A 12,349-nucleotide genomic window follows, 5' to 3' on the forward strand; every position below is an offset into this window, starting at 1 on the left:
ATAATAATGGTCACTCCAACATTTCAAAACCTCTCCGTGACTCTCTTCACCACTCACAAATCTTCACCACTCACAAACTGTTACTTACATTTGTGTTTTCTAATGATTTCACATGTTGTTACGACATGCTAAAAAATGTATTACCGGTACATTCATACGAGTTAAATATTAAATTCTTAATTGGCTAAATACAATCTGCAATTGGCCTTTATTTATGAGACCACCACCAAGCAGTAACAACATGATTCTATAGAACGGTTTAGGTCAGTACTATGTCAGTACTGTCTGATACTATGATCTACCACATGCTTTGTCAGCTTCTGCTCAATAATGATTTTACATTTTGCTTTCCATGGATACCAAGCACCATGGTATAGATTACTGCCAATATCCCCAACATGAGCCTAAACCAAATATACATCTGATCACCAAAATGGGATTTTATAGGGGAGGTAGTAACTTCAAGAAATCTGGAAATCTGAATCACTGAAAAAGTGTTTTTGCTACCACCCTATGCCTGCTATCAGGCTTTTTCTAGTAGTGGCCAAATTACATTGTTACCATTTCTCCCACCATATGATACCGATCACCCCCCCCCCCCCCATTCCCCCTGGCTCAAGGTCTAAAGTGCCTTTCATGTGCGATCCAAAGTAGATAGTATCCAGTCTCGATTGTAAAAAAAATTAAACGATTTGGCCAGTGGAAAATACCACAAGTGGGGCGTTCATGTGTCCTTCCCATGTCTGTGTTTGGTATTTACCATAATTCCCAGAGCACTTGAATACACCATAGACATCACCCAGACCAAACATCAGTGATTTTCTGAAATCAGGTCCAATCATTCCCAACTTTAACAGAGCTCACCCTCATCTAAAAGGTATGAAATTAGTATGAGGATATGTTAAGTCATGGATGCGGATTGGGAACCTCTGGCTCGTGGGCCGTTTACGGCCCCCGATATAATGTTAATATTGTGCAATAATTTCACATGAAATCTGGCATGTTTTGGAATGAATCTTAGAAATTACATTTGTTTAACTGAGGTGTTGCTGTGCAGTCTGCCTCAGGGCTCGGGAGGGAGGTTTACTAACCACACGCCACACTCTGCTAGTTGGCCTCCGTTTCACTCACCCCCTAAACCACACTCCCATCCCAGTGTTACTGAGGTGTTCCTGCGCAGTCCGACACTTGGGATTCAAACCCGCCAACTCCTAGTCAACGCTCAAGTTCGGGTATGGGAGTCACAGCACGATACCGCTGAGCGAAAGGACCACATCTCAGCACTACAATACTGTATGAGGCTTCAGGAGGGAGGTTTACTAACGTTCCACACCAGTAGTTGGCCTCCATTTAATTTGAAATACTATTAGGTTATATTTTCAAGGGACCATGGTATGATAGAATCTGAAGTGGCCCCTCGAATGAAAAAAGGTTCCCACTGTGTTAGACCATGCTACCTTGTGCCATACCCCAGAATGACTCAACTTGTTCTATGATTTCCACCTAGTGACAACTGGTTCAGAATGTATGATACCTTGGTGCCTTGCCCTATGACGTGTATGACTCCTTGACTGGAGAAAAAAAAAAACATATTTCCTAGATCCATCCCAAAACCATCTGAAGTAATGCAGTCATACACAACCAGTAGTTGCAGGCATCCCTTCTCAAGTCTACGGTGCAAGTTCGACCTATATAGACTCCATCCTGAAGGTGGGTAGTGCTGGGATGGATGGTTCACTTTGTCTTGGTCTTGGCCCCTTGGGACCTGTGACCCCCTGGGCCTAGGCCCAGTACGTCAGTCCATCAATCCACCATTGGGTCTAAGTTTACTTCATCTGACCTTAACATGTGAAAAGAAATGTTAAGGAAAGTCTCTCATCACTGTGGTATCTATGACGTGATGATACTTGAGCCAGCAGTGTCAGTACCAGGTTACCCACGACCAAGACAAATGGCGCTTCCGGTAGCTGATCGGGTACCAACGACCGACAGTGCCCCTCCCCTCTCCTCTCAGCTGTGCACAGTCGGCCATGTTGCCTCCCAGTGGTTGCTTCTTGCTTGCCTTTTGCTTGTTCCGGTATCTCGGTTGATTCCGTGTAGCTTACACAGAATGCGTTGCGGCTGCTTGGACGCAGTAGCCGTTCCTTTCCACAGGCCCACTGTTCTCTCGCCGTGAGAGAGCACGCGAGCGCATACATATCACACGTATGTTTGTTGGATTTTGCAACTTCATTTTTTTTCGGATGTCCTTTGTGAACTGCGACTTCAGCACACCATCTGTGCTTATTTGTTGTCCTCATTCGAATCACGTACTCGGAAATAGAGGAGACGTCGCTGTTCACGGATATTGGAGTTCTGTGGACTGCTCACCCAGTGTGTGCTCGCTGGTCAGACGTTACCTCTTGGATTAGGAGCTCCGCAGCTAGCGCAATTCCACAGCAGACCACACAGTGCTACGAGTGCTAGCTGCCCATCTAGAGGCACTTTGGATGGAACGTTAACATTAGTTGTTAGCCTACTAGCTTGCTTGATTTTCTTCACCAAGCGGCTTATTTTCGGACGTTATTCCCCCCTGTTTGTAATCTGGAAGAAATTAATTTGTCTTCAAATATCATCATCACCGTATACAAACGTTACCTGCTTAAGTTGATAAGGTAAAGCCAGCTATTCATTTTCTGCAGCGAAGGTCGGTCGAGCTGGAACCGATTTAGACCGGCCTGATGTGTTGAATCTTCGGGCTTGATTTTGGACTGCCTCAACACTCAAAGATCCGACATTTTACACGGCAGCAGTTTTTCTTCATTCTTTGCAGATACTCATGTGGGGCCCCAAATCAAGTGCTGCAGTCGGGTTTATGAAAGGCAAGAACGTGACACGTTGATGTGCTTCCTTTGTTGGATTGCCACTTGATGGTAACGTTAACAAACGTTCATTTGGACTGGCTATCATTTCTGTAATCTATTTTCAGTTTGTGTATTCAGTATATCAGCGCGTGCAGTTGTTGGGAGCAACAGGACATTGGCTACTAACCTGAGTGTATTTATACGTTCAGACGTCTGGAAAACTTTTGCAATTATTTTTTTTCCACCTCTGTTGACATGGACACGTACTTCTAATGTGGGATTCAACTTGTTGATCTTTGTCTGCGTGGCTAGCTGTCTTGCTAGCTTGCTAGCTCTTTGGACCTTGTCGATCCTGGGTCTTCGACCAAATAAGGACCGTAATAACACCCACTGCTAAATGAGTGTATGATTCTTAGACATTTTTCTTCATCCCTGGATCCCCTTTTGAAGATACCCCACCAAAAATGTCATCACGGCCTCCGTTATTAACTGTCATAGAAAACTCGTCAGGCCAGGTAAGTCCTGAACACTTGTCTCCGGGCTAGCTTTGCTTGCTATCACTGTCATTGACTTTTCTTGCATTCCATCACTTGCGACATTGGCGTCTGAATTTGTTTACATTTAGCCGTGATTGAAATATGTACGCTGCATACATTTGCCCGATGTTTATTGAATGTACTTGAACATTTCTCGTGGTTCTTGTCTTTTTCCCCCGTTTGAGGTAGTATTGTGGCTGTGGCGAGATAACGTTAGCTCACAGCAGCGCAACCAGTCTCTCCCTCGTAGGCAAGCATTTCCTAGCAAAATCATTCAATTTATAATTGACCGTGTAATTTCGGCAAGTCTTTAAGCGTATTTAGGCTAATTCGCTCCCACTCAGTTTTAAAAGAAATCCTGTGTGAGGATCAGCTAGTATGCGGCCACTGTGAGCCCTCGCACTAGCCATTGCAGGTAAGGGGATGGAGACTCCCAACTGAGATCGCTCCCGGACGTGCGGTCCCAGGTGTTTCTATCACTCCCGGACGTGCGGTCCCACCCGATTATATTTCACGTATTATCATATACTGCCACATACAAGCAATTTAGGGTTAGGGTTAGGTTTAGGGTTAAGGTTAGGGTTAAGGTTAGGGTTAGGGTTAGAAACAAAAAACTAACATCAACAACATAACTAGCTCCGTCATATGGCGGTGGTACCGATAGTCTGGCTAGTGGGAGCGAGATGAAAGGGGAGCGTCCTGGGTTGGGAGCGTCAATCAGGGAATCCCATTGCACAAGCCATAGAGTTCTACCAAGAGCATCATACCTGATTGCTTTGCCTTTGGCTGGCTATGCCATTTAGCCAGCTAATGGCAGCTACCAAGTTCTGCAGATGATATCGCATACTTTTTCATAAAATAGTGGCTGTACAGTATGCCGGAGAGATAGAAATAGATGCCCTGTGTGTTTAATTGTTCCACAATGTATTTGTCAGTGTAATAACTAGATCAGAGGAAGTGATTTAAGATTTGTGAGTGACATCAGTGAAACAGAACTCAAATCTACGATTCTTTGTAGAATCCATTGCGCAAATGTGTCAACGCCAAGAAAATGAAAGGGGGGAAACACCAAACACTTGCTAGATATAGTTAATCACAATCTAAGGTAAGCGTACCCATTAAGCCCATGTACCCTTTAAGCCCACTTTCAACTTTGAGGTCAATTTAAAGAAAGGGAAAAGGTGAATTTTGTTGTTCATCACCCTATCCAATTAAAGGGTTTAGTAACTGACAAAATGTTTTTTATTGCAAACAAATCACATTTTTTATCGTCGAGTTATTCCCGTCCAAGTGAATCCAGTCTCAGGACTACTGACAAGAAGTTGCCTCAAAACTTTGCTGTTTTGGGACATGTCAGAAATCATACAATATCAGCTAGTTTAAGTCAAATGTTTTGAAAATACTTTCATATTTAGTAAACTAAGAGGTAAATGTAATTTTTTTATATATATATACATGCAGTGTTTTACTAAATTATAGCATTTCCCTTCAAATGGAAAGATGTGTTTTATGAGCGAGCACACGCCAATATTTTCTTGATACAACCACACACCATCTTTATCTTACTCTACCGTAAGACTTAAGGTGGTTAGGTATGAATTCTAAGCATATTCCAGTTTGTTTGGCATTGGTCTTTAAAGAAATGCATCATGAAATGTTTTGTGGAGTTGATTATTTCCATAAAATAGCTTTTTGTATAGGCGGGCTTAATGGGTACAAGGTGGGCTTAAATGGTACACCCCATTGAAATGCATGCAAGTTTGCATGCATGCTTATGAAAAATGCCTTTGAGGGACATAAAAAGTGCTGTACAATCCGAAGTTGTTGATTTAAATGGCGTAATGTAATGAACTAACAATAATCAATAAGAAAAAATACATTTCTCTGTTTGGATGTAGAATTTTATGAAGTATATGAAGTAAAAGATGCCGTAATATTTAATTAGGTTTTATGCACTATTTTTTTTTAGCAAATCTTACATTTTTGGTCTGAAACCATTTATGCCATGTAGGCTCCACTGTTTAAACTCATTTCACACACCTCACCAGATATTTTGATAGAGAAATAACTATATGAGCTTATTTGGAACACAAGTGGGCTTAAATGGTACCAATGGTACCATTTAAGCCCATTCAGACTTTTCACTTTTCTCGTAAAAAATCTTTATATTGTACTTTGAAATATCCATCAACTCAGTGACAAACATTGAGAAGAGAGGTAAATCTTACTTTTTAACAAAATATTTCATAAAAAAATTATGTGAAGATGATTGAAAAATAAAGAAATTTAGATTTTGGTGGGCTTAATGGGTACGCTTACCTTAATATGTCCTGACGTCAATGTTTGAAAAATAAACTAAGCCTGCCGTGTTGTGTTGACAAGTAGACGCCCTATCACAAAAAGCCGACCAAATTGGGACAAGTTTAATCAGACTATTTCCTCAGCCATGTGAAGACGATTTAGTCTTCAGTGAATGCCTGTGAGTGTGCATGCATAGGCCAGGGAGCCACACTTATATGAGCGTTTGCCAGATAAGCATGACAGGATTGGTCTCAAATTTCAGACTTGTAAAAAGTAGCTGGATGCATAATGTGACAGAGGAGCTGAATGTCAACTGATAGAATGCTGTTTAGCTTGGCATTTTATTAGATTGGCTACAATACAATTGTTATCTTGGTAATGCCCATTCATACCAAAATGTGATTAACATACCTAGACACAGGTGTTATTTTGGGATAACATATAGAGTTTGGCCAGAAATGGCCACCATGTTCATACAGTGACCCTTTTCACCACTTACAGCATGTTGCAATGTAACACATGAAAACACTCATCACAGAGACTTTAGGGTACGATTTAGACCAATTGTTTTAACACTACACCCTTTCTACCAGCCTTGTCCGATCAGTTGCAATGATCGTAGCATAAAGGGAAATGCAAAGGTTGCATTTTGTTTAACATGCTTAATTTACATGTTCATTTAATTTGGAATTCATGAATTACTCATGACAGTGGCCTATATACTTTACCTCATGTCAATGCAGTCAACGTAACGCATAGTAATGCATTGCTGCCACTGAGAGTTAGAAGAGCTGATGGAGTCTGCTCATCCTGCCTCAGCCTTTTCAAATCAGCAGTCAGTGTTGACAAATGTTGTACGTAGATACGATTAGGACGATAATCTCCTGGAGAGATGGATGGACAACTGGCAGATGAGATGTGTCTTAGATAACTGCATGTGGTGCTGTGAGGGAGAGAATTTTAGGGCAGGGGGAAAAAGTGCATCTTCTCTTGAGTGAGATGCTGTGCTGCTTAGCACTGAAGCAGCTAGCTACTACAGAAATGTGAGGATGAAAAATGCACTTAAGGCCCAAGTTTATTTTGAAAAGGGATGGTGTACACTAGTTAAACGTTAGTCTTTGTGATGAAACAAGGAATGACGTCTGCATCAGATTTTGCATCCAATACTACTTTCCTCCTGCCACGAACATGCTCACCATTATTTGCAATACATTGGTAGTGACTTCTTAGATTGTTTTGGTCCGCACTCAAAGTAGAATATAAGCTTAGACCTAGTGAAGAAGGGAATATTTCAAATTTGATGTTGATTTGATGTCATTGTCCACATTTCTTCTGTGAAACAGCCAGTCCTCAGCTGTCAGGCACAGAGTGTGGTCCATGATGTCATTCCCACGATGAGGTAGTGGGACAGTGGATCCATGCCAGTGTCACTACTGTGAAACGGCGGCTACTGCCAGGGCTGCTGAGATATTGTTCAGGCTCTATTAAGCCTGTCACGATATACGATAAGTCAATAAATCGGACGATAACTTTTTACAAGAGCGATCACTTTTCTGGCCCCGATAAGTAACGATAAGTTATTTGCGTGATGTTTTGTTTTCCCTCTCTCCCTTTCTCTACCGTAGCCGTAAGACCACTGATGGCGCGTTATAGGCCAACGCAGCGCAATGACGCTTAAATGTTGGTGTAATTTTAAGTTTCAGTGCAGTTCTGGTTGGAAAAAATTGCATTGATCTGGCTACTTGCGTCTTTGAAATAGAAAGCTGGTGTTCCCGCGCGTCGCAATATTCTTCCAGTCTCAGTCAGCGCATCTGCAACGTTCCTCAGAGAGGGGAATGAACAGCTCCAACACGGAGGCAAATGTTCATTTTGAAACATGCGCAGCAACCCAATATCCACGACGAAGACGTGTTTGTGCAAACATGAAATAGTGGTGCCGTCGCGACAAACTTGCTCTGAGGCTGTTATTTTAAACCTCGCCGAGTTTTCACTATTATTTCAATGCGCCTCCTACCCCGACGTTCGTTGTCTGTTCTTTTTGTGATTTTCGCTATATTTCTTGTTTATTTAGACCTAATAATATGAGTAGGCAGTCCGCAAGCAAATCATGAAGATAAGATTTGTGGATTTAAATAGGCTATGTCACACCAGGAGAATGTGAACGGTTGAGCGCGCTACAGGGGAAACAGAGGCATGGCGACTCATAACTCATAAGAATCAATGTATGGGCGTTCATAAAGGACTTTAAAGTGCGCAGAATTGCAACTTGTTCCAGTCGAGGGTATCGGAGAGAGAGAGAGAGAGAGAGAGAGAGAGAGAGAGAGAGAGAGAGAGAGAGAGAGAGAGAGAGAGAGAGAGAGCTGGAATTTGTGAATCTCATGCTCTTTTGCTTTTTGCTGATGTTGAAATGCCTTTAACAGGGTTGATTTGGGTTTTGACTGACAATTAGCTAGTAACAACGTGCATTTGTTTGAAATAAGCTGTCTAAGTAATAATTTGTGAATTAACAATACCCCACCAGTAGGTTATTTTACATCACACCATGGATAGGCCTATAAGCCATTCAGTGTGCTTGAGAAAGATAAATAACAGAAAATGTTAAAGAAAGACTATATAACTTACCTTAATAATAAATACAAAAAAGCCTATTTAGAGCCTATTGTGCTCCATGAGGATGTATTTAAAAACATATATATATCCCCGGCCGTGATGCTTTAAAAATGTGAAGGGGTGTAGTCACATTTTTATTGCATTTTACGTCATTATATTGTTTGACACATTTCTTCTTGGCGCAGGCGTCAATCTTAATTATTAAATAATTAAGAGTGACGCCTGCTAAACACTGAATGTAACATTTACATTTTAAACCTCTGAGTCTGCTGGCCCAAATGTTACATTCATTCAGTGTTTCAAGAAGGAGGCCGCACCTTGCATAGCAGTGTTTTTTATTGCACATTATATTGTTTGAAAATGGCGAGAGAGACAATATTATCGATTATCGCAATAATTTCTTGTTATCGTTATCGTCTGGCAAAAATTGTTATCGTGACAGGCCTAGGCTCTAGGCTAGGAGGCTCTACTCTTGAGACACTGCTTTGCTATTTCTTTAACTCCCCTGTGACATTACCCAAGCCTGCGATGTCGATCATGGCAACACATCCCACCGTTTGATGGGACAGTTAGCAACAGACTGCTGCTATTCAGGCTTTGTGTTTTTGCATGGTAGGCACATTTGTCATCATGTACATTTTGCAGATGCGATAAACTGATGTTTCCCACCAGATGGTCTTCATCAAGATCTTCTAGTAGTAAGTAGAAAATGGAGAATGACAACCTGTCCTGCACTGGTGGAAAGATGAATATAAAACCGTTTCTGATTTGTAAAATTTGAAAATGAATTGGAATGAATATTCTCAGATTCCTTCTTGGTTTCCCACTTGTGGACAGAGTTAGGCTATCATTTTATTTCACCTCATTTTCTGCTCTTTGCAGACAAGATGGGGGGTGTTGCTAAGTTGTTGTTCGCCATAAAAGCATGGGGGGAATCACTGGTGGGTGATGATGCACTTTGGTTTTACAACAGTTTGCCATAATACTGCAGTGCACACAAAGAAATTGAGACTTGGTAAATGTAGTTGTTTCTCTGCTAGACATCTAAGCTTAATCAAAGACTGGTGAAACACAGCAGAAAAAAAAGAGCCGGCCAGCCCAACCAAACCAAACCAATTTCCCTTTTGAGGAACTCTAGCCTCCCACTGTTCCTCGTCAGGCCACTCCTCCGTTGTAAATGGATAAGGACTGCGTCCTCTAGGCCCGTGCAGGCAGGCAGGCCAGTGGCCTGGTATATAGTACGCCAACGGAGGGTGTCGGGTGGGTGGGCGGGTGTGTGTGTGGACAAGCACAATCGAAGCGTGTGTACACGCTGCGCTCTGGATCTCTGACCTTCAGCCTGTTAAACAGGGCTCATAATTACAAAGCGCTTTGCATTTTTTTACAGACAAGCTCGCGCTATGCTATATCAAGATGTAACCAGAACACGTCATGCCCCGTACCACAGCCAATGGTATTGGCATTGGCGAGTGTAGAGTTCTGGAGTCATCCTCGTTCTTCGCTCAGTCTCTCTTTTCTCTCCATCACCCGCTCACATGTAACTCCGCATGTGGACAGGGCAGCCCAGTATTATTGTGTGGCTCTGTTCAAACAGGCATTTCCAGTCAAGCGGGGTGTGAAGTCAGCTAGAAGGGAGCGCCATGGCTCACCTCTCTCTCTCTCTCTTTCTCCCTCCTCCTCCCCCTCCCCCTATTCTCTTTTTCAGCTTGACGTCATTCAGGTGTTTGTGTATGATTGAATGAGTCACGTTAACTGCAGCGAGTAAGAGAGGGAGAGTGTCTGTCTAGTTTCTCCATTTTGTGTCTCTCTGCCTCAGCTCCGACTGCTGTGAAAAAGACATGGTAGGCTTACCTTGCACATTTGACATAGATAAGATGAGGAAAGTTTTGCAAATGCTTGCCACCACGCACGTCAACTAAAGAGAGAAGAAAGAAAGGAGAATGTTTCTCTTTTCAGCAGTGCTCTCTCTCGCTCGTGCTCACTCTCCCTGTGAGCCACTCTCCTTTCCAACATATTCTCTGTAAGACGGGGGTTATAAATAGTTGAGTGTATTTGCATGAGCGGGGGGATGGGGGTGGATGGGAGGGAGTGGAGTTGGGGTCAGTGCAAGATTATGTTGACACTTCTTGCTGTCATCAAAGCATCTGAAGTCTCTCCCAAGCTTGTTTGTGTTTTTCCCTATTTCAGTTCTTCACAACTCTTGGATCATTTTTTTATTTATTTCAAACTCCTTGCTTTGTTTCGGTTTTTGATGCAGATGCATGAAACTTTTTTTTGTTCTTTTTTTGTTCTTGCATTCAGCCGTCTCTCTTATCAGTGATTTGGGGTGCGTCTTTTCATCTTTTTACACAGCGCCCAAAACGCAGACACCCACGTTGAATTGGATTAACGTTTATGTCTATGCGTCTGCCCTCGTCACAACAACCAAGTGCCAACATGATTGCATAGGTGTGCTGCTGCCGGTGGAAGGCTTTATACTCTCTTACTCGTCAACTTTTATTTTATTCCAATGAAATGAGCTGTCACTGAGGAAGGCAAATTGATAGCAGCTTTATTTGTGGGCTGTTGACAGTTTTTGACACAGGAAGAGAGAGAGGGTATGGGAGAGAGAGAGAGGGAGCGAGAGAGAGGTGGGGGTAGAGACAGGACATCCAGCTGCCGCCTATTTGTGTCCTTGGCTGTTGCTGTGCTCAGTTTGAAATAGACGCAGCATGATATTTATACCCAGATCCATTACCTGCTGGTTCCTTTATTTATCCCTTCTTTTCTCTCTCATCTGTCTTTTTTCCCCTTTGTCTACCTCTCTCTTTCTCTCCTCTCTTTCTTTTTTTGCAACCCCTGTTCGCTCCTCTTATCCCTCACTCATATTTATGGTACAACCTGAATGTCTTTAGCTTCAAACTTTGACCCCGTGTCAGACCAGGGTGTTGGAACGAGAGACAGGCCGGTATTAAGTTTTACTCTGTGCGTGCGTGCATGTGTGTGCGCGTGTGCGTGTGTGGAGTCTAGCAGTCTAGAGAGCGTGCTAACATAGGATGTGACGGCACAGCGTTGCAAACATTGTTTGACAGCTGAGCGGAGGTTGTCGGTGTTGGTATATTGGTGAAGGTGTCCTCGTTTTTCCTCATGATGACTGGGCATTAGTGGACTTGCCGTGTGTGAGTCAGACCCCTTTCCTCACACTTCTTTAACCCAGTTCCCAAGGCAGGGTAGAGGCTAGACGAGTGTGGAAGCTTTTATTATTCAAGCTCATTTACGATATAGCCTGCGTCCCGTTCCCCAGTCACACTAAAGTGGTTTAGTTATCGCTGGTCTGTTGTCACCAGCGCCTTGTGGAAAATGTGGCAAAACATTTGGAGTGCGACTGTTTAATCTGGCCCCTGGTGACCCTGTTACATAAAAAATAATCCTCTGACACAGCTCTGCGAGAAGCAAATCATTAGACTTATTAGACTGCAAAGAGGAGGGGTCACTCTCCCCCCTTCTTCTTCTTTTTCCATCAAAATGTTCAGAAAGTCCTTTTCCCTCACATGTCCCATTTTACTTTCCACTGTTCAGTCTGCAGTCATTCAGTGTGCAGTCCCTTTTTACACTTTGTTTTGGTGAAGGTTAAGTTGAGATTTTCATTGCTGAGATTGTGAGTAGTTTGGCTAAACCATGCGTTAAACTTTGCTGTCCACGTCTGTGTCTTGGTCGTCCAGCTGATCCCCTACAGCTTGCCGGTGTAGTCCACGTCACGTCTGGGCCAGGTGTTTGTCTTGTTACCAGACAGCCGCCTAGTCAGGGGAGGCATGAGGAGGGGGGACATTTCCAACTTTACTTAACCCATTTTAGCCCAAGGCACCTGCACAAGACGCCTGCTGAACGCCTAAGCCCTTTTTGGGAAAAGGTGTCCTCAGCCTATAAAAACCTAAATGTCTTCTTGGCCTCTGAAGCACCAAAAAACATGAAATTATAGTACCGGTACTACTTAAGTTGCATTTAAAACTAAAGCTGAAGCCCTCCTCTTGCATTAGAATGGGTTCAGCTCTAATATGCCCACATTTTTAATAAAAATAT

The 12,349-nt window shown here is 42.8% G+C and overlaps 1 protein-coding gene across 7 annotated transcripts in view; it reads left to right on the forward strand.

Moving 5' to 3' along the window:
- The first annotated feature begins 2,005 nt into the window (after positions 1–2,005).
- The window catches only part of mark2b (MAP/microtubule affinity-regulating kinase 2b), a 55,095-nt gene continuing 44,751 nt past the window's right edge, over positions 2,006–12,349 (forward strand). For 6 of the 7 annotated variants that reach the window (XM_063187330.1, XM_063187329.1, XM_063187331.1 and 3 more), the window contains exon 1: positions 2,007–3,358. In XM_063187330.1, coding sequence (XP_063043400.1) covers positions 3,308–3,358 — 51 coding nt within the window. In that variant the 5' untranslated portion in view covers positions 2,007–3,307. Of the gene's footprint in view, positions 3,359–12,349 lie in introns of all 7 variants that reach the window. The other variant, XM_063187327.1, reaches the window with a different exon arrangement.

The sequence above is a fragment of the Engraulis encrasicolus genome, chromosome 21 (genome assembly GCF_034702125.1).
Source record: "Engraulis encrasicolus isolate BLACKSEA-1 chromosome 21, IST_EnEncr_1.0, whole genome shotgun sequence".
In the NCBI taxonomy this organism is placed as follows: domain Eukaryota; kingdom Metazoa; phylum Chordata; class Actinopteri; order Clupeiformes; family Engraulidae; genus Engraulis; species Engraulis encrasicolus.